Source organism: Panicum virgatum, chromosome 1K (genome assembly GCF_016808335.1).
Source record: "Panicum virgatum strain AP13 chromosome 1K, P.virgatum_v5, whole genome shotgun sequence".
NCBI lineage: Eukaryota > Viridiplantae > Streptophyta > Magnoliopsida > Poales > Poaceae > Panicum > Panicum virgatum.
The window spans coordinates 55,622,036-55,646,555 of NC_053136.1; the positions used below are offsets into that span (position 1 = coordinate 55,622,036).

The following is a 24,520-nucleotide window of genomic DNA, read 5'->3' on the forward strand; positions in this document are numbered from 1 at the left end:
GTCCTCCGCTGGCCGAACCGCCGCCGCCGCCTGGCCGCCCCCGGCCCCTTCCTCTTCTATAGCCGGAGGCCATGGAGCTGCCCCGGACCCCGGCAACCCGAACCTAAAAACCGCCGCCGCCCGCCACCACCCCGGCCGCCGGCGACCTCGCCGGCGGTCGCTCCCCCCACCTACCACCCCCAGACCCTCGGCCAACCCCCCTCCCGTAACCCGGCAGCCACCACCGTCGCGAGGTCTAGAGGAGGAAGAAGCACAGTACGGCGCGGGCCCACCTGCAGCGACCGCAGCCCCTCTTCTGTGATGCGTCGGCGTGGTTTCGCATATGCGATGAATAGATTTGCCGTACCTACGGATCGGAAGATCACACTCGGACACATGCATTATTCTGGAATTTCATCGGAGGGGGTGGTTGTGCAGTCCGCACCACGTGTACGTCCCCGTGTCAGCCTTGTGACTACTACTTTATTCGAGGAGAGAGTCGATCTGGCACTAGAAATGGCATGCATGCCTGACTCTATTATGATTTATGACGCAACCTAACAGCGATGCTGCAACTAGACCTGTTGTGCAACGGCTACGAGTTGAGTTCAACTGATGAAACCAGTGGAACTTATTAACTAACCATCAGCGTTTCTGCACCTTTCCATTATTGGTTCGCACACTTTGACAAATTATCTTCCACTAGTGATAGGCCATGGAGGAATGGACACATAATAACAATAATAATTTCAAGCCTCAGTTCGGTTGATTAAAAATGCTAAATCAACCACATACAGTTCTTGGGATTGAATATAAACTCAAGCCTAGACACTTTTCACATTAATTTGATTATTTGGACCCCTTATATTCTTAAGGCTATATATATACACATGTGGGTGCCCAACCATACGAGAATTGTACTAGTGCAAACACGCTCTAAGTTAAAGTTGCCTCCCCAAAACAATAGCCTTACCTAACCTAATTAGCAAAGACTAATTATGAGCTGGTGAGTTCATGTAAAAGTGGCGATCGAAGCTCCACACATACTGTATGTATTACCTCCAATTTCATAGAGAGGATAAGATTATTCTAGCATAAAACATTGCACACGTGGATGAGTACATGGCACAGCCAGTAAAACTTTCACCTGCCACACACAGTCTGAGTTTTTTTTTTAAAAAAAAACATCAGTCTGAGCTTGCCAAGTAGGAGTAGGTGGCCATCACCGCCGGCTAATAATCCTGGTCAAATCCATTTCCGAACCGCTAAACCCGCGCCTATAAAAGCACCGCCCTCTAAAACCCGCACCTCCGCTCCGCGTCCTCGCTCCTCCCTCGCGCCGAATCGCCGATCGCTTCTCCTCTCCGCGGAGGTCCACCACCACCCCATCAAACCCTCGCGCCGCTGCGGGCGCGATGGCTTCCTCCGCCGCGGTGGCGCGGCTGCGGGAGCTGGCCACGGCGCCCGGCGCGGGGCTCGACGGCCCCGGCGCGGCCGCGCTCGCCGGGTGCTGCGCGGAACTCCTGCGCCCCGGCGGCGGCGACGCCGAGGCCGCGCGCGAGGCGCTCGAGGCGCTTTGCGCCGCAGCCGGAGGGGGCGCAATGCGGCGCCACGCCGACGGGCTCGCCCCGCTGGTCGTCGCGCGGCTTGGGGACGGCGACGCGGCGGTGCGGGAGACCGCTAGGAGGTTCCTCGTGCTGCTCATGGAGGTAACCGATTCTGTTGGTTCGCTTTTATTCGCTCCTTAGTTAGAGATTGTACTACTGGTGGTGCTGCGACTCCCAAATGCAAATGATTAATCGAGAGCTATCCTAGTTGTTTACGTTTGTAGCCGTGAGGGTTTTGAGTTAATTGTTCCAAATTAGCCCAAACTAGCAGTGATATGATATAAGCACAAACAAAGGATTTATGGGGGGAACCATTTTTCGCATACGTGCCTGAGCACGTATTTCATTAAGAGGAAAGTATTGCGACTATTACAAACCTTAATAGACAGAGGCTATTAAGGTGGAAATGAACCACCACTAAGCGAGTGGCAGGCAACCCAACACCAATAAGAACAGCAAGAACAACGGGGAGGAAACTCACGGACCCGCTAAACCTAGACCGAACCCCACAACTTTGCCTGCTAAAATGGGGGGAACCATTTTGGTGTGGACAATTTCGTATGGCGATATGTTATGCAATTTATTTGACGCAAAAATCTTCAGGTCATACTGTCAGTTAATATCTAACTATTATTCACTTATTACAATGTATCTTATGGTCATATACTACTCAAAAGAATAAATAGAAATCATAAGGACTTGTTGTAAGACCCATAAAACAGGAGTTATGCAGTGAATTGCGTATTCAGAAAATTGATGGACCTGCTTTCGTTGTTGATGTTGCAGATGAAGGAGATAAATGCAAGAACGGAAAGTACACAACCAAATTCTTGCATGTCAGACTCAGACGATCAACACGTTCATTGTGCAACAATCAAGATGGAATCTTACAGTCCAGCAAGAAAAGGCTCCAAAGAAAAAATCAGCACAAGAGACATCTCACTTCTTGCAGGTACATGGGGCTTACATTCAGTTTTTTTTTTCAGGCTATTCAGTGTGAAATATGTTGTTTGTTTCTATATCCAATAGGAGCCTTGTATGAATTGATAAATCAGAAATTAGTATATTACATTATTCCCAAATATATTTTTACTAAATCCATGATATTATTTGTTTCTCTGAGTAGAATTAAAGTTACGGAGGAAATTGACTACTTATTGGGGTGCCGGTGCACTTCTATAGCTAGTTTTCTATCTTACCATATCAGTTCCTGATTATTGGGGTATCATATATCATCCTTTTTGTTGCAGGAGAAGGAGACATGACAAAGAAATTAGTTGAACCTATAAAGGTTTTCTCTGAGAAGGACCTACTAAGGGAAATAGAAAAAGTAGTATATACTTTGCAGCCAGATAATGAGTGGTCGATCCGGATAACTGCAATGCAAAGAGTGGAAGGCTTAGTACTTGGAGGTTCCTAATTGTTTCTTTTTGGTGCTTCCTAAGTTTACTGTACACATTAATAAAATGTTTAAATTTCTCAGTTGAAGAAGTCTTCTGAGGGGGTTTTTGTATTGGACATTTATTCCAGGTGCTGCAGACTATTCTGCCTTCCCCATGCTCCTAAAACAGCTCGTGACCCCTCTAATAACTCAGCTTCTGGATAGGAGATCAAGCGTTGTAAAACAGGTTTGGTCATTTTTCATATCATGTTTGCAGCCTTACTTCCTTTAATTGTTTGAGGAAAGAGAACTCTACTTACATATACCGCAAATCGACAAAATTGCCATGTTGGTACTCTATTAGATTTGCGTGCCCCCCCCCCCCCCCCCAAAAAAAACACACACACACACACACACAAAATGATGTGTGATTGTCAAATATTCGAGTGAACAGAACATGTCAAACTTGCTGAATTGCTATTTTCTATTTTGGTTACATGCAGGCATGCCATTTACTAAACTTCCTATCGAAAGAGCTACTACGTGACTTTGAACCATACGCAGAGCTGCTCATCCCGGTATGCAGTTGCTTTCTTTCTCAAAGCATCCACTGTTAATAACTATCAGTGTCAGCCTCATGTATCTGAATCCACCGTGTTACTTAAACCCACAGGTCCTTCTTAAGAACATCGTAATCACCATTCTCGTAATTGCTGAGTCTGCTGATAACTGCATAAAAGAGGTACACATGCTGAAGAGCTTGCTGTGACCATTTTGATTTCTTGTTGTTTGATTATTGCTCTCTCTTTGCACAGATGCTAAGGAACTGCAAGGTGGCTCGTATATTACCAAGGATTATTGAATTTGCAAAGAATGATAGAAGTGCCGTTCTTCGTGCCAGGTAAGAAGCACCAATCTGGCATAGCGATAGTACTTGAGGGAAGCTTAAAAAGGTTTTCCCAATTGCAGGTGTTGCGAATATGCAATACTAATGCTAGAGTACTGGGTTGATACTCCAGAAATACAGAGATCAGCTGATCTGTACGAAGACCTTATCAAGTGTTGTATAGCAGATGCAACTAGCGAGGTATTTACATTCTGCCATTTGCACATCTACATTGTTGTTTTGTTTATGAGAAATGCCAGTTAGAATTTCAACTGGGATACCGGATACCACAAGGTCATTTCTTCCTCCTGTTAATTTGAAGCACGTTTTTGGGTTTTTCTTTAGAAAATCACTAGATGTGGCACATCGATAATAGATTTAGTAAATTATTATACGGTGAACTTATGAGTAGCCCATTGCCTGTCAAGTCATATTACTAACAATATATGCTCTACATTGAACAGAAAATAGCAAAAAGGAAAACCTGGACCGTTACAATTCCTTCTTAGCTGCAGATCTTCAATCACTCTATAAGAGAGAATTATTGTCTACAATTTTTGCATTTGTTTCTCTCAAAATAAAATAGTGCATTTGTTTCTTTGACCTTTTTTTATAGTCATGGGTTTTGGAGATTGTCAACTTGAAGATGCCTGTGAAGTATCTATAATTCTCTGTTTCTGGTTCTCAACTTCTGATTCTGGCCTGTTGGTTTCAAGTTATCTTCTTGGTGTAGAAATCCTCTGATTTATTAAGCTATTTTCCAATTTCAAGGTTCGGTCAAGCGCTAGGGCATGCTACAGGATGTTCTCAAGGATATGGCCAGAGCGTTCACGCCAGTTGTATTCATCTTTTGAACCATCTAGACAGAAAGTATCTCCTCAAACTGATTCTCCCCTTAAAACATACCTTTCATTTGTAAGGAATTTATCAGGCATATTTGTCTGATTGATCATCTAATATAACTTGATTTTTTTAATTTGTAGATGATAAATGATGAAGATGCTGTGACACATCAAAGGCATCTGCCTCCAGTAGTAAGTGTTAAACTAAGGCAACCTCAACCTAGTTCTTGCACTCCAGCTGTAACGGACAAAGTTGTTAAGGTTGATTCTGGGACATCATTTTGTGTTGGAGACTTGCAACCATCACAGATACTATGCCTCGAGTATGATGATATGACCTCGAAATGCCAAGATCAAGGCAGTAAGGATGACACTTCGGCAATTGGAAGTTCTTTGGAAGATAAGGTCACACTGGGAAAGGAAGAAATCACAAACAGAGATACTGATAAATGTGATTCAGGTACTTGTCATTGAAAAACAATTCTGCCATTCCCTGTAAAAGAAAACATTTGTTTTTTTGTTTGTTTAACCGGAAAAGATTAGGCTCCACTGACCAATTTCTCCCATAAATTCAGACAACAATGCAGGTTTCAGTTCATCGTCTTGTGACCTACCATCTGGTACTCCCTTTGCAACAGGGGCACCTTCAGAGATGCCATTAACCGATGCAGCTGTCGTAACAATTGTTCAAGATAAGGCTGAATGCGCTCCAAATGATGAACATATGACTTCTCATCAAGTTCAAGGACCAGAAGATCCTTTTGAGTTGACGAGCATGTCACCTAGCTTGAGAGGATCAGGGAACTTGCTAAAGCAAAATCCTATTGATGTAAGCTCTGATGCCGGATCAGGCGGAAAACTAGGTCCTCAGCAGGAGTGGAAGCATTGTATTGGCACAACTAAGAAGACTGCTGCTTCGAAGGAGCCACGTAATAGTTACACTCCTAACTTCCGGCGACCACTGTTAAGTAAGCAGATGACAAATTGGTTTTATGCCAGTACCAAAAGTGATTTAGATGAGAAGAAACTCATTTTAGGTGAAATGATCAGCAACATGAATGTGCCCTCATCTCTCACAGAGGCACTTTCTTTAGGTTTTAACCCAAGGTCAGATTGGATGATGAAGGTATATGCATTTGATTTCTTAAGGCAATGTTTGTTAGAACGTGGACCAAAAGGCATTCAGGAGGTTGCACAAAATTTTGAGAAGGTTATGAGACTTGTTTGTCGATATCTGGATGATCCCCATCACAAAGTGGCACAGGCTGCTCTCTCATCACTCGCTGAGATCATGCCGGCTTTTAAGAAACCTTTTGAACATTATCTCGACAAGACACTGCCCCATATTTTCTCTCGGTTAAGCGATCCAAAGGAATCAATTAAGAAGCAGTGCTTGGCAATTTTGAAACTTGCAAGTGAACTGTATTCCATTGATTCTCTCTTACCCGCCTTACTTCGTTCACTAGATGAGCAGAAATCTCCGAAGTCAAAACTGGCAGTTCTCGAGTTTGCAAATGCCTCTTTTGTAAAATGCACAATCAATTCTGAAATCTATTCTAGCAGCAGTTTCCTTAAGCCATGGTTTGGAAAACTCGCCCTTTTGTTTAAGGATAAAAGCAAAAAACTGAAGGAGGTTGCGGTGGTTGGTTTCTCATCAATTTATTCCCATTATGATTCTGCATCAATGTTAAGCTTTTTGGTCAGCTTGTCAATGGAAGAACAGAAGCGGCTAAGACGGGCAATGAAGCTACTAATACCAACAATAGAAAGTGATTTAGAAGAGTTCTTGCAGCAAAGGAGACATAAGCAAAAGGCTTCATCTTTTGATATCTTTACTGCAAAATCACCGCTTCATCCTGCATCTCAATCTGCTAAATCACCAATGCATCCTGCATATCGATCTGCTAAATCACCGCTTCATCCCACATACCAATATGCTAAATCACCGCTGCATCCCACATACCAATCTGCTAAATCACCGATGCATCCAGCACATCCATCTAATTCTGTTAAGACTGATGATTGTTTCAGTTCTGCACTCCAGTGTCTCCCAAATATGTCTTTGGAAGTGCAGGAGCGCCGTACTGAGAGGATCAAGTTTGAATCCAGTAGCGAATATTATGGTGACAAAGCTGAAATGATGGATAAGAAGTCTAGTACCATGAAGCCAAGGAACGGTCTCCAGAGAAGAATTGACTTCAGTATGATATCAGATAACACAATGCAGAATGCAAGCAGGGACGGTCAGAATATGAAGGTATTTGATAAACCAAATGCAAGTGAACTGAGCATGAATATCAGAAATGATGAAATCACGGGTGATGACTGCCAGGATCATAAGGTAAGCATTTTCCAGTTAGCTTCTCTCTCCATATATAACATCATAAATTCTAACAACATGACCAATCTGCTGATGTTCTGTTGGAAAAATACTTTTGCCTTTTTCTCATCTCTGCAACAGTTAGCAACAGATTTTATTTTCTATTTACAGGAGGTGGTGAGGCAATTGGAAGAAGTTTCGGAGACGAACAGACATTGTGTTCCCACCAAGGTTAGATTAGACTGCACTTTTCTTGTTCTGTATGGTGTGTCACCTTAATGGTAATTTTTCAAGGTATTTGTTGTCACTGGTTACTTTGTTGGCTGTGAGTCTGTGACCTCATCTTGAACTCATTTTCAGAATTTAGACCAGATGTCATCTTCACTTCTTGAGATGCTTTATGATCCAGATGTAACCACCAGAGAGCTAGCCCTTTCTCTATTAGTTGAAATTCTTGAAAAGCACGTAGGTGTTCCTTAACAGTGACTACTTGTTTCCTCCATGTGACATTATTGAATGTCAGCTTCCATGAAAATGACCCCTGTCTTGCCTTTTCCGTCCAGAGAAAGGCAATGGAGAGCTGCGTCGAAATTCTCATAGTTAAATTACTGCATGCAACCAAAGACGCTGCCTTGAAGGTAATACACTTAATGCTTGTTTCAGCTCGCATTTGCTGGTGTAACCATAAAGCTGGCCTCTGAAGCCTTTAAGTCATTGTCACTGCAGGTTGTAAATCAGGCCCATATCTGCTTGACAACTGTGGTCACACAATTTGACCCAATGAGATGCCTTGGGGTACGCTTGTTTTGCATTTTTGTTAGTGTTATATCTGTGAATATCTTTTATACTGAATCTGGTGGAAAAGGGCCTCGAATAACTTGTTGCTTGTCTTTTCCCCCACTTCAACTGTTCTTTCAATTTGTTTCTAAGTATTATTGTTTCCTCTTGTAAATGATAAATATGCAGGCCATATCTTCTCAATTAGCCTGCCAGGATGAGAAAATTCTTATTATCAGCATCAATAGTTTGAGCAAGGTAATCAGCCCACCAAGTTTTCTACGTTTCTCATGTCTGCAACCAGTTTAAAGCTGCGCTACGAGCCTCAATTTGGCATTTGTATATTCATGGATAGAACTGGAAGTCAAGTAGTATTTAGCAGCATGTGTACATCTCATTGTCTTACTTTGACCCATGTTATGAGTTGGTTGAGGCGTACTACTACCTTATCTTTCCCATATCGCATATTGCTAATCTTTGTTCTTCCTTATTTGCAGCTTGTGAATCGATTGTCACAGGAAAACCTCATGGCTCATTTGTCAACATTTCTTCCTGCACTCCTGGATGCTTTTGAAAACCACAGCCCATATGTCCGCAAGGTTATTAATCCACTTCCCCTTTGTTCTACAGTTTTTTTTTTTGTTCTTTTTGGGCACCTGTTCTTATTGTACTTCATATCCTCGAATTTACCAATGGCAAAAGGTCGTAGAACATTAAGGGGTCAATTATTTAGGCCATAAAGCAGCATGATATGTAGAAGTTGGACTAACCATCAGCTTGAGCTTATAAATTTGTCAACTTGAGTCTGTTCGTTCATTGAGGGGTCCACGGTAGGAAGACCCTAACAATGAACTATGCGGGCGAAACATCACATAAGAATGATGGTTAGAACCTTGAGCAACTCCCAGTTGCCTTGCTAGCACACACTATTCAGTGTGTTGATAGAAGCAGAAATTCAGTAGCATTTCTTCGGCACATGTTTGGTCTGTTCCCTTCAGTTAGCGGGGCCATATCCGTCTTTACTGAACACAGCTCAGGCCATGGGGTAACTTTATTCGGATCCAGTCAACATAGAAGTCATGCATGTAAGCACCGAATTGGTGGACCCTGGTCATTTCTCATGCATTCAGTGTGCATCCTGACACTACTCACACACATAAGCATGACTGACTCTGAATCCACCGAGAGAAGAAACAAGAGAGCATCATCGTCAACTAGGACCTGCAGTAGCATTTACCTGCTCCGCAGCATTGTACTTGCTTCGAATCATACGTACCAAGTATTTGCTGGAGAGAGATGATATAAAAGAAAAGGAAAGAAGAGTTTATGCCTGCCATTCCATCCAACCGCTTACCCTGTGCTGCATTTGCGTTGGCACGGCTGCCCTGCAGGCTGTGATGGTGTGCGTGGTGGACACATACCTGAAGCTGGGGCCGTCGCTGCTGCCGTATCTGGAGGGCTTGGACAGCGCGCAGCTGCAGCTCGTAACCACCTACGCCAGCCGGCTGTCCCAGGCAAGATTCATTGCGGCGGACGGCTGATGCAGGAGGATGTCTCGCGGCGCGGGCAAGGCCGGCCCTCTCATAAACGCCCGTGGCCGCACCACCGGAAGAAGAAGGGGAAGGAGGGAAGAACAGCAAGCGAGGGCTTCTCTTTCCTGTCTCCTCTGCGCTCCCAATGAATTTATGAGGATAGATTTCGGCAATAATTTCCCTGCATCCGGATGGAAATGTGCAGCGTTGTACGAGTCCTGTGCGGAGTAATGGTTGCGTTTGGTTTTTTCCTTCCCCGTGGCTGTTGTGATTTTAAAGGGTGTGCATGCAGTTCTTGTGGAACGAAATCTGCCAGACAGGCTCCTGTGCCCGTACTTCCCTCATGGTGGCCTGCAGCTAGTCGCTGCTTGATGGATCCATCAATCGGGCTGGGCTGTGAGCTGTTGGCTCTCTTCTGACCACCCTGCACGTCCATATGTAATCTGAATGTCTGATCGCCGGCCGTCAGTTGGCAGTCCACTCTCATCAGAGGCAGCTGTTCTGTAGTATCTGAATGGATCTTCAGGCTTTTCTGTAGTATCTGTTTACAGAGGAGAGAAGAGCTTTCAGGTTAGGTATCATGCTGCGGGCGCTATGCATGTAAGTATGCAGGTCTTTGTGTTTCTACACAAGTCAAAAATGGTAATTCTATTACTGGGTTGAAATCCAAGAAGAAGCCTGCGACCACTGCCTCTGGGAGGCTGCAAGTTGGAGGTCGCCGAAATGATACCCGTACACATGGCAATTGTCGAGGCAGGTATGCGTGTGGTATGATCGGCGACAGCGGCGGCGGCAGGATGCATGCCCGACGGGCCACGGCTCATGAGCACGCGCACCACACGGGCGGGGCGGGGGGCGCCAGCAAGCACTCGCTGACCGCAGCACACGGCTGGCTGCCTGTAATTGCATTGCTTGGGGCATCAGGCAGCAGCGGCCATGAATGCCCAGCGCAGGTGCAGCAGCGCCCTGTCGGTCGGGGCGCTGCCCCCTGGAGCGGACGGACGACGGTGCCGTGCCCAGCCCTGCCCATCCGGAAACTCGCGAGAGCAGCAAGAGAAGGAAGTGATCTGATCTGATGTTAGCGGCAACGCATGCGATGCGATGGATCGGATAGTTCATTTAGCTTCTCGTCCTCCTACGAAAGCCTAGTGAAGAGGGAGGGTTGCCACCGGGACGGGAGGGTGGTGATATCCGCAGGAGCGAGACACCACCGGCATCAGGGCAGGGGGGCTTGGCGAGTGGATTGACTGCTGACTGGGAATGGGAATAGGCCGGCCCCCGGGCATGCCATGCCATGCAATGCAATGCAATGATGATCAGTGCAGTGCGTAGGGTGGAGAGGAGAACGTACAAGGGGAAGGGGAGATGGGTCCAGTTCGGCTAGGCTTGCGGCTGGCGAGGGAGGAGCACTGTGAGCGCACATGCGCGTAACTGCCGCCCAGCGCACCCTAGTGAGACAGCTGTGACACCGAGAGAGAAGAAACGGCACGCGACGCGACCCCCCCCGTTCGTTGAGCACTGAGCTGAGCTGAGCCACTTCTCGGCTCGTGACCAAGCCGCAACCTCAGCAAGGCAGGCGCACTTGGTTTTGTGCCGGCACATGCGGAGCCCAATCCCAGTGGATAATAATATACTAGGAACTAAGCCTGCCTCGGAGAAGCAAAGATTACTGCTTGCTTACAACAATGATGGGACCAGATGGGATGGACGGGATCGAGGAAAAGAAAACATCCCCCCGCCCGTCCCCGATTCCCAAGGCCAGCGACGGCAGCAGCCCGCAGGAGGAGGAATCCTTGCGTCGCCGTTACAAGAAGCTAGTGTGTGCCGCGGCCCATTAACGGGGCTTCACGTGACCTGCCACGCCCCCACCTCTCCCCACTTGCTTCCGTACTCCGCGGGCCGCCGGTGCGTGCGCCATTGCGACCCCGCCTCGCCGCTCTAACACAGCACCAGTCGCCTCGCCCCACGATCTCGCGCTGCTCTCCGCTCCGTCCCTGCCACCGGCCGCTCTTGTCTGACGAGGCGGGCGTGCTCGCGACGGCCTTCGGTTCCTCGACCAGCCCACTGCTGGAATCCGGCGCTGGCTGGCAGCTGGCAGCGCCGCAAGCGCAAGCGCGGGGCGGGAGCTCTGCTCGCCCTCGCCGCGGAATAGGCGCGGGGAATCCTAGATCCGCGCGCCTGGCCTGGCAGCCACACCGGCGGCGGCGGCGGCGGGTTTCCTCGTATCGTAGCCGCGGCCGACGCAGCCGCTGCAGTGCAGGTCCGTCCTCCTCCGCTCCCTTCCCTCTCCTGCTGCTGCTTTGTTTGAGAGGGTCTCCCTTTGGCGGTGGTGGGTTTTGCCATTTTTGGGTTGGGGGCGGTGGGGAGGTGACCGACCGTTCCTTCCTTGCCTCCGTCGCTTTCGCTTCGCTCCCAAAAGCGGCAGCCCAGGGATTGCTCCTCCACTTTTTTTTTAATCCCCCGCTAATCCAATGTACTAGTGCTACACCTCCAGTGATTAATGCGCAATTACTTCTCCTAACCTTGTCTCCTGCCACCGCCTAATCCCAACCATGGGGAAGACCATTGTCATTGGTCGCGACCCCCCCTCACTCTCCGTTGCCGCTGCCACTGCTCCACGCCGTGCGACCACCACCGTGTCATTTCCTCGCGTCTCTGCCAACCCCCGATTCGGTGGTTGCCGGCTCCGTTCCGCCGACCAGGTAACATGCGCATCGGCTGGCGACGCGCCGCCCGTCCCAATCACGCCATTTCTGCCGCTGCTCTCTCTCTCTCTCTCTCTCTCTCTCTCTCTGTAATGGCATGTAATTTATTCGTTTCACCGCTGGGTCTTCTTTGATGAATGGAGATTCGGTTCGGTCGGGTCTTTTTCGCTGCGCCGCTGCGGCCCGTCCGCTCGGGCAAGAAAGGCCGGTGCCTTTCTTCTGCGCCGCGCTCCTCCTGCCGTCGCAGCTTCCTTGGCGCTTTTGCGGGAGAGGGAGTGTGAGCTGGGCTTTCGTGCCGCGCGCTTTCCTTTTCCTTTTCGTGTGGATTTTCTCGGTTGGACTCGCACCGCATGCCTGCCTCTGCGACACAACCTCGATCTGGGTAGGAAATCGCTCCACCTTTCGCCGCGTGGTTGCGACATTCGCAAACCTCTTCCCGCTGCATTTGCTGATAGTTCCTACTAAAGCACGTAGGAGATTGCCCGAGCTACTGCATCGAAGGTTTTTGTTTTCCTTGCAGCAGCCAATCGAAAGAGAGAGAGGCAGAGAGGAGGAGCTTTTCGCGCGGCGCATTTTTTTTCCCCTTCTCCTCCTCCTTTTATCTCCGTTCGTCTCTTGCGGGCTGCTCCTGTGGCCTTTTCCGGGGCCGGCGCAATGTGATGACGAGTTCTTGTGGCATCGATCTGTTCTCTCATCATACTTCCCCATCGTCCTCCGCGCTTTGTTCTCCTCGGGGGCGAGCTGGGGGATCGCGCCTCACGTGTTGATTCCCCCATTGCCTCCTCGTCGGATTTCGTGATGTGGGGAGGAGCTTTTTGGACGCAGGTTGTTTTTTGTTCCGTTCTTGAGCGCTTGTCCTATCCGGTTCCTCTCTCTCTCTCTCTCTCTCCTCTCTCTCTCTCTCTCTCTCTCTCTCTCTCTCTCTCTCTCTCTCTCCTCTCTCTCTCTCTCTCTCTCCTCTGTCTTTAATCAAACTTTGAAACCTCTGCTCCTAAGTATGATGCTGATATGATTACGGCATCTGATGTGTTGTAGCTCTTTATTGCAGGAGGACGACGGTGTGAATGAAAGGGGTTCAGGATAGAAGGCACAAACGAAGCAGGACCTCCAGGTTCTCGTCCCCTTCCCGGGATGCCTTGGGAGGATGATCAACATGTTCGACCTCAGCAATGGTGTGGTTGCGACCAAGATGCTCACGGAGAAGGCACATAGAGATGGTACATATTTCTCTTACCCTTTTCTTCTTTCCCTGGGATGGGTCTCTACTCCAGTGTACGCAAGGTTGTGCTGCAACGAACCTCTGATGCAGTGCAGCACACATTTGCAGTTTCTCCTGCCGGGAGAGACCGGAGCAACACTTTCAAGACGGCAATTAACCCCCCAGCTCAGACTGAAGATAAACAAGTATGTCGATAGTTTTTTTTTTTTGAAAAGATTATGTCGATAGTTTCCTTTCTTCATCGAGTGAAAGTAAAACTTGGAGTAAACTGAAGTTACACAATTTGTTTGTTCTCTAATTTACCCGCAGAGAGATAGTCAGGCAAGAAGGATTTCCCCTACTAAAAGATCAAACTCACCTACTAAAAGATCTGGTGGGACGCCTGTGAAGATGCTCATGGAACAGGATATGTGGAAAGAAGGGGTGCCTGATGAGGAGCCACTGAATGTTGTTGCACGATTAATGGGTCTACATGATGCTCCGGTTCAGCAATCTAATATCGTATTAGGAAGCCAATTGGATAAGGAATATCAGTCTGGCGGATTTGAAGAGAACTACCAGAATATCAAGACGAAGATGGAAAGCAAATGCCATCAAAACCGAAAGGCAGGACCACGCCATCAGCATCCATGGAGTGGTTTTGGTGATCAACCTTCAAGAATCAATAGCAGCCAGAGCAGGTTCCAAGGGAATGAGCCTTGCTGTGAGAACAGAATGTCACTTGTTCGTGAAAAATTTGCTGAAGCCAAGTGTCTAGCCACAGATGAGAAGCTTCTTCATTCAAAGGAGTTCCAAGATGCACTGCAGTTTTTAAGCTCAAATAGAGACCTATTCTTGGAGTTTCTTGATGAGCCAAATCCACTGTTATCAAGCAACCACTATGAGTTCCAACCTGCTGCACCACCTTCTGAAGTAAAGCAAATAACCATACTGAAGCCATCGGAACCAACAAAGAGAAAAGGCAGTGTTCTTGTGGGGAGACAACTATTTTCAAATGGAGATGAAAGTGAACGTAACAGGTACAGGCGTCATCAAAGCTTAGATGTTTCCCCAGCAAACTCAAATTTGTCTGAGCCAACAAAAATTGTAGTGCTAAAGCCAGGGCTCGCAAATTCTCATGATGCCAGGATTGTAAGGTCTCCATTATCATCTGCAGAAGAAAGTGAAGATGAAAGTATGATGACAGTTGATGAAACAGTATCCTCAAGAAGGTTGGCAAAGGAGATCACTTGGCAGATGAGGATGCGGCTTAAAGACAAGCAAGACGAAGAAAGCATGCTATCATATGAATATCCTGATTTTTATATCGGAGATGACTCTTTCAGTAAATCGGAAGCTGAGATCGCAAAAGAAATGTCTGGTGAAACAAGTGAGGATTTGGAGTTTGGCACTCCGACGTCTGGCCGTTCTTGGGATTTTCTGAGCAGGAGTGGAAGTCCTTACTCTGCATCATGCTCTAGTCAGACATCCCATAGACACGAACCGTCAGTAGTTAGGGAAGGGAAGAAGAAGATTTTAGAGAGATGGTCTATGGTATCATCAACAGTCAGTAGTGAGGAAGAAATGGAAGGTCGTAGAAGTACGGGCACACTAGGTGACATGCTCACAATTCCGAAAGTCAAGGTCCAGGAAGAAATTGAGGGTGAAACACTGGAGAGCCAAGCATCTGAGCTGGAAGCTGAAGAACCTTTCTCATGTTTGCCAAGGTCTCGATCTCTTCCAGTTTCTTTGTCAGGCATTGAGTCAAATGGTGTAGCCTGTGACACTCAGGTAGCTCAAAAGGAAAGAATCAGGAAGTCATCATCATTTAGGGAAAAAGTTTCTAGCCTGTTCTATAAAAATAAGAAATCAACTCGGGAGAAGGTAGATCCACCTGCCAGCAACAGACTCCAGCATGGAGGTGCTGTGACTAATGGTGATGTGAGGGAAGGCTTGAAGCAACTTGTGCTAGACAATTGTCAGAAACAAAATATTTGCCTTAACACAGATGAGAAGAACAGTATGCAAGGACTAGTGACTAGTTCTTGTCATACTAACGGTACAGCTAACATCCCTTCCAAGGTAATTCAAATTTTTGTGGAACTAATTATTTAGCCTGGAGAAGTTCAAAATATGAATAGTTATCTTTATTTTTTCAGGATATTTCTTCTGTGTCAAGTCTTAGCGCCCCAGGAATCATTGGTGACCCTCAGGACCAACCAAGTCCTGTATCTGTACTAGACGGACCATTTGTATCTGATAACAATAGGAGGCTACTGTACTCATCTGAAAATTTCATCGCTTCATCCCCACGTAAGCCTGGAAACCCATTTCATCAAACTTTTACCAGATGAAACTTTTGTCATCTATATACAATGACATTTCTACATGTATGTGCAGAAGCTTTGTCGAGGTCTCCCCTTATTGGATCATTTTCACGGTCCCTATCATGGGAGGATCCGCCACTGGAAGTCATGTCGCCAAATTCTTTGAGACTCTCAAGGCTTTTTTCAAAGGCTGATGAAGATCTAGATTCACTAACGTTTATCCAAAATCTGGTCCACTCTTGTAGCATGGATAGAGAAGGCTGCATATTAGCTGAACCTTTGGACCCAAAATTGCTTGAGAAGTTTTCAGATTACCAAGATGAGGGAGTTAAGTTGGGGAAAAGGCGGTCAAAACAGAGGCTTCTTTTTGACGCTGTAAATGAAGCACTCACTGAGCTTGCTTCGATGGCAGAACTAGCTGCATACCCTTGGGGTAGATCTTGCTCTTCGGAGCAAAGGGATTGCAAGAATGGTTCCAGTAATTCAGCGGCTGAGGAAATTTGGCGAGTCATAAGAAACTGGTCGATACTCGAGAAGTATCCTCTGGGCGAAGCTATCGAAAGAAATATATTGCTGGAGATGATACTCAAGAGGGAGGTGGCAGAGGCGGCCAGCACTGACACGACTCGGTTAGAGATATTTGAGCTCAACACGACAATTTGCACAATGGTTTTGGAGGACCTGGTTGAGGAGACACTATTAGATCTGACTAACAACTAGTGAGGTACATCTGCCCTCTAACTAATAATTTTACCTCTGCTTCCTGGTGTTCAAGTGATACTTGCTGCTGTAATACTGCTCCATTTGTTCGCCTTACTTGCAGAAATGTGATGCCATGTGCCTTTGCCTTGTTTGTGTTTCTCTTTATCTCTTCTCCTCTGATATTTGCCCTCTCTTGTAATTAGTAAATAACTTTTCATTTTTCGGCAATAAAATTATGCCCTTGTTATGTCTATAACTGTTTCACATACAACAGAGACAAAAAGCAATGAATTGCGTGGCTCCACTAGGTTGTTGATGTTGCCTGTAGTTGAGATTGTCTGGCTCCACTAGGTTGTTGATGTTGCCTGTAGTTGAGATTGTCTCATCCAAAGATGGAGAAAAGGAGGGTAGACACAAGAGAAAATAGTAGTGCACTGTCTCCTTTGTTGTGGGGGTGGGGTGGGGGGGGGGGGGGGGGGTTGGGTGGGGGTGAAAATGGGGGGACCTATTCTTGGACCAATAATCAGTTGAATTGCATGATCTGATGCAAAAGACATGAAACCATGCACATGGCATCTTGGAGACTGTCCTGTCCACACAACTCAGAATGCAGCAAGATGATCTTGTTAGGATGCATATCAACTGCCATTTGTTTATGAGGACACCTTTTGCTTAATTTAATCCAATCTTAGAGCCTTTGGCACTAGCCTGAAACTTAGTACTACATGTTTAGCAGTAAGACAAATGTTGCCTGCCCATTGGCATGATTTGGTGGAGGAATCAGACAGACAAACTACCTTGTCATGGCCTCGAGATTAGCGCATTTCTGGGGTCTTGCATAAATAAACAAAAGCTACCATGAGATTCTGTTGATGCTGGATATCAAGTTACAAGTGGGGAAGAGCAGTTTTGAGGTGAATCTGAAAGCACGGCGTCAAACATGGAGCCGTGCCCTGGTGTCTCGTGCCATTCCACCAGTTAGAGCAACACTAATAAGGGTTTAGCTCATTGCCGGCTGCAAGACTTTTTGTAGCTCATCTTTCAGCCCACTTGTATAGTGGTTTAGCTCCCCATCATTAATACATAGCCCACTTATGTATCTCACAAAATTTCTTAATTCTTGTGTCAAAGCTGGTTGTAAGCTTATAGCCCATTTTCTTTATCTCTCCTCTTCTCTCTCCTCCACCTCATCATTCAACATGTTTATAGCCTATCATAATACATTCTCTTAAACAATCTGTCCCCCGAGCCATCATATACTACTCGTTGCTGTAACTCTAAGAAAGGAGATGTGCTGCTGCCGTTGGATTGGGTTTTGTGGCTGCGTATCGGCCTGTCACTGCCATGTGGGGCTACAGTAGCTCCATGTGGGCATGCCACGGGCCCGCATGCCAGGCAGATGAGGTGGCTGATAGCCAAATGGGGGCGGGTCTGCTACAGGTGACTGGGGACCTGGAGGAGGGCCAAGCCGCCAACAGGCCATGGCCAAAGCCGGCCAGGCCCTGTTTATCTTTTCAGGTCCAGCATGTGAATTTCTCTGGGGCATCAGCATTATTCAGCAGTCGCCACTGCTTGCTCAGTTGCTCCCCACAGGAACAGCCCTCTTTGTTTGTTTTCTAGGGCGAGCTGTGACTGTTGTTACATTGTCCTGTCCCTGCAGTAACAATTTATTAGTGGTGGTTGCATTGCACGGGAGCTTGTAGTCGCAGGGTGGTCATTGGTAAAGAAACGCAGTGCTGTGCGCCTGTGCCTGTGTCTGTGACTCTCTCTCTCTCTCTGCTTCAGGATGCAATCCGGCCTGTGCCTTTTCGCTCGCCAGAATCAACTTTTTTCTCTGGTGCCTCTGTGTGAACAATAGCAGTTGCTGCATATTGCATACTGATTCACACACTCACGAAAAGAAAATATAACAAAATAATCAAATATTGTAGTTGTGTGCTATCAAGAGGGTGGTGCTGGGAGATGCGTGATCATGCTATGCGTTCGCAGTCGTTTGCAGCGTCTCATGCCCATTCCATTCGCTGTGTTTGGCGAGCAAGCAAGCAGGAAATGCGTGCGAAGCGACGGACGATGAGGATGAGGAGAATGAATGCTGGTGCAGGCGGAGGTTGTTTGAAATCTGCCAGTCCTTATTATTTAAAAATAAAGAGAAGAAAATAAAAAAATACTATGTCCGTTCCCTTCGGCCGCTGCCGCTGGTGCCAAATTGTGATTATAGATATTAATGATGGAAGGTCTGAGCTGCTTGTTGATGGGTAGGGTAGGTATTTGCAGGTGCGTACTGGTTGGTTCTTTCTTTCAGATTGCAGTGTACAGTGTACAGTGATTTACAAGTGTGGCTTTATGCAGTTGCCTTTAAAATTTCAAAATTTTATAAGATTTTCCATCACATCAAATTTTTCAATACATGCACGAAGTATTAAATATAATTAAACAAAATAACTAATTATACAGTTTATTTATAATTTGTGAGATGAATCTTTTGAGCTTAGTTAATTCATGATGAGACAATAATTATCAAATATAAATAAAAATACTACAGTATTTTCCATCCAAAAAATTTTACATCTAAATAAGGCTGTGAAGAAACAGGGCATGCATCATGCATGGCCGTTGGGTGGGGAAGGCTGTGGCCCTCATTTATTGGGGCTGGCATGGCCTGCCACAGCACAACGGCCCTCATCTGAGACCGTGTTTGGTTTTGCCTAGCGTAGCATAGTACACAATTTTCGAGAAACGAATCTTATATGTATGGAGTACTAAACAAAGTTTATTTGCAAAAAATTTTCACGGATGTGTGTAACTTTTCACAATGAATCTAATGATAGTAATTAATCGATGATTGGCTACAGTGATGCTACAGTAATCATCCTCAAATCGTGCGGTCAAAGGCCTCATTAGGTTCGTCTCGCGAAGTAGAACATGGCTGTGGAGTTAGTTTTGTAAATTGCTTTTATTTAGTACCCCTAATTATTGGTCAAAATTTTTGTGCTACTTGTGCCAGTACTAACCAAACAGGGCCTGAAACGAAAGGGAAAGGGCGGCTGCTTTTTTTGATCTGGCAATGCAGTCGGCACTCGGCAGTCGCCCTGCTGACCATGCATCTCTCCCATCGATATCCCGCAGAACTTTGGTTCGTCCGTGTTATAATTAGGAGTGATGATGGAGGATATGTAAGTAATCGCACATGCCTGTATACTGCTAGTTAGGCTAGCTAGTAACGGTGATTTCCCTAGCATATACTCCGCCGCGCCAAATTCACTCTGTTCGTTGTTTGCCTCCTCCAGCCAGCCAACAGTATTTTTCTCTCACATCGTTCCAGCACCAGCCAGCTAATAGTATTTTTTTCACATATCACTCCAGCACCAGCCACCAACACCAGCACAGCGAACAGAGTGATTAAAGGTTAATAACAAGAAGGGAAAAGTCCTATTTTCAACCCTTAACTATCACGATCGTCCGATTTTCAACCCTGAACTCCAAAACCAGACATCTTGTACCCTCCAACTATCGAAACCGTGCAAAATACACCCCTAAACCAAATCCACCCCGGTTTTCAGCCACGTCACTCGTCCACGTGGCGCCAATAGCCATGTCAGCCACCCTCTCCTCTCTCTTTCTCTCACAGACAGGTGGGCCACCACCTCTCCTCTCTCTTCTGTCTTTCTCCTCGCACCCCCTGCTCTCCCGGCGCACGCCCTCGCCGGCGCCGCTCCTCGCACCCCCTCTCGCCGGTGCCGCTCCTCGCACCCCCGTCGCCGGCGCCAGGCGCCGCCCTCACTCTCCTCTCCTCCCTGCGGGGCCATGGCGGGCCCTCACCCTCCTCTCCTCCCCGCGCAGGCGGCGGAGCTGGCTCGCGTGCCGGCCGCGGGCCTCGGCGGAGCTGGCTCGCCGGCCCGCGTGCCGGCGGCGGCCAGGCGCAAGCGCCAGGCGTGGCGGAGCTGGCTCGACGGTCCGCGCGCTGGAGACGGCCGGGCGCGGCGGCCAGATCCGGCCCGCCGCCGCCGCCGCCGCCTCCTTGCCACGCGGAGGGGCGCGCAGAGCTCCGCCATGGCGAGGCGGAGACGCGCAGCGGCGGCCATGGCGGGGGCGGCAGCCCGCACCGGAGCTGAGCTCGAGCTCGCGGTGGATCCGACGCACCTCGTGCTCGAGCTCTGGCTCGAGGAACCAGCAGAGCGCGGTGGCCGGATAAGTAGCTCATCGCCTGCCACCATGGATGACTGTAACACCCCTGTGTTAATCGTCCTGCTAATCACGATTTATCTCGCTAATCGTGGACTCAAATTCGTCGTTAACGCTAATCGCGTTCGCTTAGTAAACATCTAGTTAGCCGTGTTCGATCTCGTTTTTGTCCTTGATCTGAGCTCCAAATCAACTTCCGCCCAAAACGAAAGTTGTAGATCTTTTAATCCTCTACAACTTCTATTTTGGCCAAATTTCATGTTCCCATACGAAATTTGGAGTTTCAACTGTTCGAACTCGAGCAAAAATCATTTAAACGAAGAAACAGTGCATCTCCTGTGCTCGGCACTGTGCCGCCCCGACGCCATACCGGCGTCTGGTCGCCGGCGAGCGACGCCACGCGTCGGCAATCGCGCCCTGACGCCGCTCTTCACCTAGCACTGGCCTGGAAGCTTCCGTTCAGTCCATCCCTATCCCTTTCCCGAGTTGTTGCGCAGAGCACGAGCTCGAGTCGCCGCCGTTCGTCGCGCCGGCCACGGCTCGCCGTCCCGCCTCGATTCGTCGCACCCCAAGCTGCGCAACCTCGCCCCGACCTCACTCCGTTCCATCCCGTGCCTGCTCGAGTCGTTTCCCCGGCCGAAATCGAGCTGCAGAACTTCGTCCGCCATTGCCGTCGCCCCGAACTCCACCCCGCGCCGTCGAGCTCCCTCTCCGAGGTCTTCTCCGCCCAAATCGAGCCCCTGGTGAGCTCCACCGCGCTCTCCTCTCTCTTCCTGACCCTTTCCCCGGCCTAATCCGCGGCCGCCGCCGTCGAAGCGCCGCCGCGCCGCCGCGAACGCGCCGCCACCCTCACTGTGCACGCCGCCGGAGCTCTCTGCTCCTCCCTGGGCGCCACCTCCGCGCGCCCTAGGGCCGCTCGGCCTCCCCGTAGCTCGCGCCGCCCCTTGCCGCGGCAGCCTTGCGCCGCCGGAGCCGGAACGGCTCGGCGCCGCCGCTAGCCGCCGCCGCCCCCAGCCAGGGTCGCCGCCGCGCGGTCGCGGGGCCGTCCTGTGCGTGCGCGGGGGCCCCGCCGTGCGCCCCGGGGGCCGCCTGCCCGTCCCGGCCGCCTGCCCGTCCCGGCCGTAGGGCCCCCGCCGCTAGCCGCCGGCCGGCCCCGCCGGAGGGGAGTGCCGCCGCGGCCTGCCGGCCGCGCCCTATGGCGTGCGGCGCAAAGCAGAGGAGGGGGCGAGCTGGGCTCCCTGGCAAGTGGGGCCCGGCTGTCAGCCCCCCCCTCTTTTATGTTTTCCAATTTATGTTTTTATTCTAAATTCGGCTGAAAGTTCATAATTGTGTATAAAATCACAGAAAAATGCGAAAAATGCCAAACCAATTTTGTTAGGTTTCTAAAATAATGATCTTCAGAGGAAAAATACTGGTTCACGTGAATTGTCATTTTTTCTCTGATGAAAAATTCAATTTGTGTTTAACCTAGTTTATTTTGTACCACTTGTTCTATAGCTCTAAAAATTATGAAAAATTTGCAGTGGCTTACTCTTGGTACGTGTAATCCACTGTAAAAATTGCAGGTGCTAGTGATGTGCACTTTTGGGTAGATCTATTTATGTTCTTTTTCCTGGCTAGGGTTAGTTAATTGCTTTGATAGCAGTAGCTTATGTTGGAAAATTTTTGTGAGGCATGCCTACTGCTTTCGCGTTGATCTGGTTATTTGTTTCGTGCATGCAAAGCAAATTCCTGTTAATCCATGCTAACCTAAGTCGTTTTAGTAGTTGTTTTCGAAGGAAACACTTCAGGCTAAATGTTTAAACCTTGTTTTCACATCGTAAGCTCTTATGCATTGCTCTGTGTCCTATCTGTTGCATGACATATTTTATTCGTGTAGACGCCACGACCGACGCTGTCCACGAGCTAGTTGCTGAGCCGGTCCAGGAGCCACGAGCAGGAGAGCAGCAGGAGGTCGTCGTTGAGCACGCTCCAGCAGACTTTGTTAACCCCGCTGACCTGCAAGGCAAGCCCCGGAGCATAACCGTAATTTAAAATTATTCAATGTTTATTTAAGTATTGTGCATTTATGTTCTAGGAGTTGAATGGAACCATAGTATGCATGTTTTCCCTAGGTACCGTGGGCCTATACTAGTATGCAGGTGTCGATAGAAATGCTTTGCTAAATAGGATTTCGGTAGAAGTCGAGTGATTGCTGTCACTCGCAAGTTTAGGATCTTGATCCCTTAGCTTTGGCTTAGAAATACGTTGATGAGTAAAAAGAATTGGAGACCGGGCGGAAATGAGTTGGTTTATGTGAGAAAATGAACTCCCGCCTGTGTCGATTGAGGACCGTACCGTTGTTGGCCCTGATGACCGAGTTTGAACAGTACTAACCACATACCGGAAGTAGGAGGTAGTCGAAACCGGTAAGCTGTGTACCACATTACAGCGGTGATTTGAATTCCGCCATGCTACGCTGGGCGTGGGAGTTGGCGGGTGTTGGATAGGATGCCGCCTCCGGGTTCTCCGGGAGTTCACCGCGAGGGGCCCATCACCTGGGTTTTAGCAGGCGTAGTTCAGATGCCGTGGTAATGTGGAAACAGTTGACGCGCATGGCCCGGCGGGGTTTACATGTGTCGTGTGAGTTAGGTCCACCTTGCAAGGTTAAATCGGATCGATTCGCCGTTTCTCTCGGTTAAGAGAACCTTGGTCACTGCGTCACATCGTAGTAAGAAGTGGAATAAGTATTGAAAGGTAGCGATGGAATGCTTTACCTGTTGTTCTGAAGGTTTACTCTAATCTACCATGTGTGCTCTAGATGATTAGGCAAACTTAGTTAATACTTGAGATACTAAACGGAGCTAAAGTATTGAAAGTAAGGATTCACTTCTAGCAGCCTTTCAGCAAAAGAGCTCCAGAACCAAAAAGCCTTGCATGTCTAAGTAATGGGCTAAGTATACCCAGAGTCGGGTAAGCCTTGCTGAGTATTAGTATACTCAGGGTTGTTGTTGTAACCCTTCTGAGCAGGTTGTGTCCCGACGGACTTCGAGGAGATCTGTGCGTCCTGGATTGGACAGCCACTCCCTCCAGGTTGGACCGTCGAGTGGGCCCCGTCTTCCCCGTGAAGATTGGGCAGGTTGGCGTCACATCGGTGGGCAGGATGTGGAGCTCACCTTTTATCGTCGTCGTAGCTATCGTATTGTATTTCGAACTCAGTTTTAAACTTCCGCTGTGTGTTTGAACTCTGTTGTTTGTATTTAAACCTTTTATGTAAAACCTGTGTTGTAAATTAATTTGAAGATTTCTGTTGCTGGTAACACCTGTGCTCGTCTTCGTACGGGTCTAAGTGCAATTGTGATCCTGGAATACAGTAGTTTAATCGGGATTTTACCCGACAGCCTGTCAGGTTACACCGTTTTAAGTGCACAGTAACTTGATTAAGTATTAAGATGATGGTTAGTGCATTTAAGCCGGTTTAATTTGGACGGTGCTGCTACAGCTGGCATCAGAGCTCTAAATTGCACTGGGGTGATTACCTGGCAACGATTTCGGGTTTTCGAAAAGTTGACGCTAGATGCGCTAAGGAATAGAATAGATAGTTCGTATGCCCTAATTATGTTATATAAGTTAGGTGGCAACTAAGTATCTATTTTATTCCAGCACTTCCAGCTTTTACTTTTTGTTAAACCTTATTTCGGTAACGACGCACCTACGCTAAGGTAAGCAAGGTAAGCATTCTGGTAGTCCTTAGAATAGCCCACGTGTTTCATACGTGCGCGGGTCCCGTATGTTGAGCATACGAGGAGGTGATAAGGCTCAATTCAAATGAGCCTGTCGCTATCTGCCGCCTGATATGGAGTGCGGATTTCATGTCGTGTGATTGTGATCACGGCCATTTCGTAAGGCAATGTTACGAGATGTAAACCTGTCATGCGGTTGGCCATGACCGTGACCCTTGGGACACGTCTACCCTTGGATGTCCCGTAAGGCGAGTGTACGGGAAGCGAATACGTTGTTATGACGTATGCAGCGCTGCCCATTCAGCGTCGAACGTCTGGGTGCCATCTCTATAGTGGATGGTAATGTATGTGTGAATATGT

General features: G+C 48.0%; 1 protein-coding gene and 1 pseudogene across 2 annotated transcripts; both read left to right on the forward strand.

Moving 5' to 3' along the window:
• Nucleotides 1-1,101: 1,101 nt before the first annotated feature.
• Nucleotides 1,102-9,810, forward strand: LOC120656538 (CLIP-associated protein-like). The gene is made up of 19 exons (XM_039934665.1): nt 1,102-1,113; nt 1,266-1,688; nt 2,373-2,538; nt 2,837-2,998; nt 3,117-3,214; nt 3,471-3,545; nt 3,641-3,709; nt 3,783-3,868; nt 3,937-4,054; nt 4,625-4,723; nt 4,837-5,155; nt 5,271-7,036; nt 7,187-7,246; nt 7,376-7,480; nt 7,579-7,653; nt 7,742-7,810; nt 7,982-8,050; nt 8,290-8,391; nt 9,184-9,810. The coding sequence occupies exons 1-19, from the start codon at nt 1,102-1,104 to the stop codon at nt 9,331-9,333; spliced, it is 4,023 nt and encodes a 1,340-aa protein (XP_039790599.1). The 3' UTR covers nt 9,334-9,810.
• Nucleotides 9,811-12,170: 2,360 nt separating this feature from the next.
• Nucleotides 12,171-16,509, forward strand: LOC120646331 (annotated as a pseudogene). Its single transcript, XR_005664387.1, has 6 exons — nt 12,171-12,411; nt 13,078-13,246; nt 13,357-13,433; nt 13,558-15,309; nt 15,387-15,540; nt 15,628-16,509. The product of XR_005664387.1 is annotated as an uncharacterized LOC120646331 (transcript).
• The last annotated feature ends 8,011 nt before the right edge of the window (nt 16,510-24,520 follow it).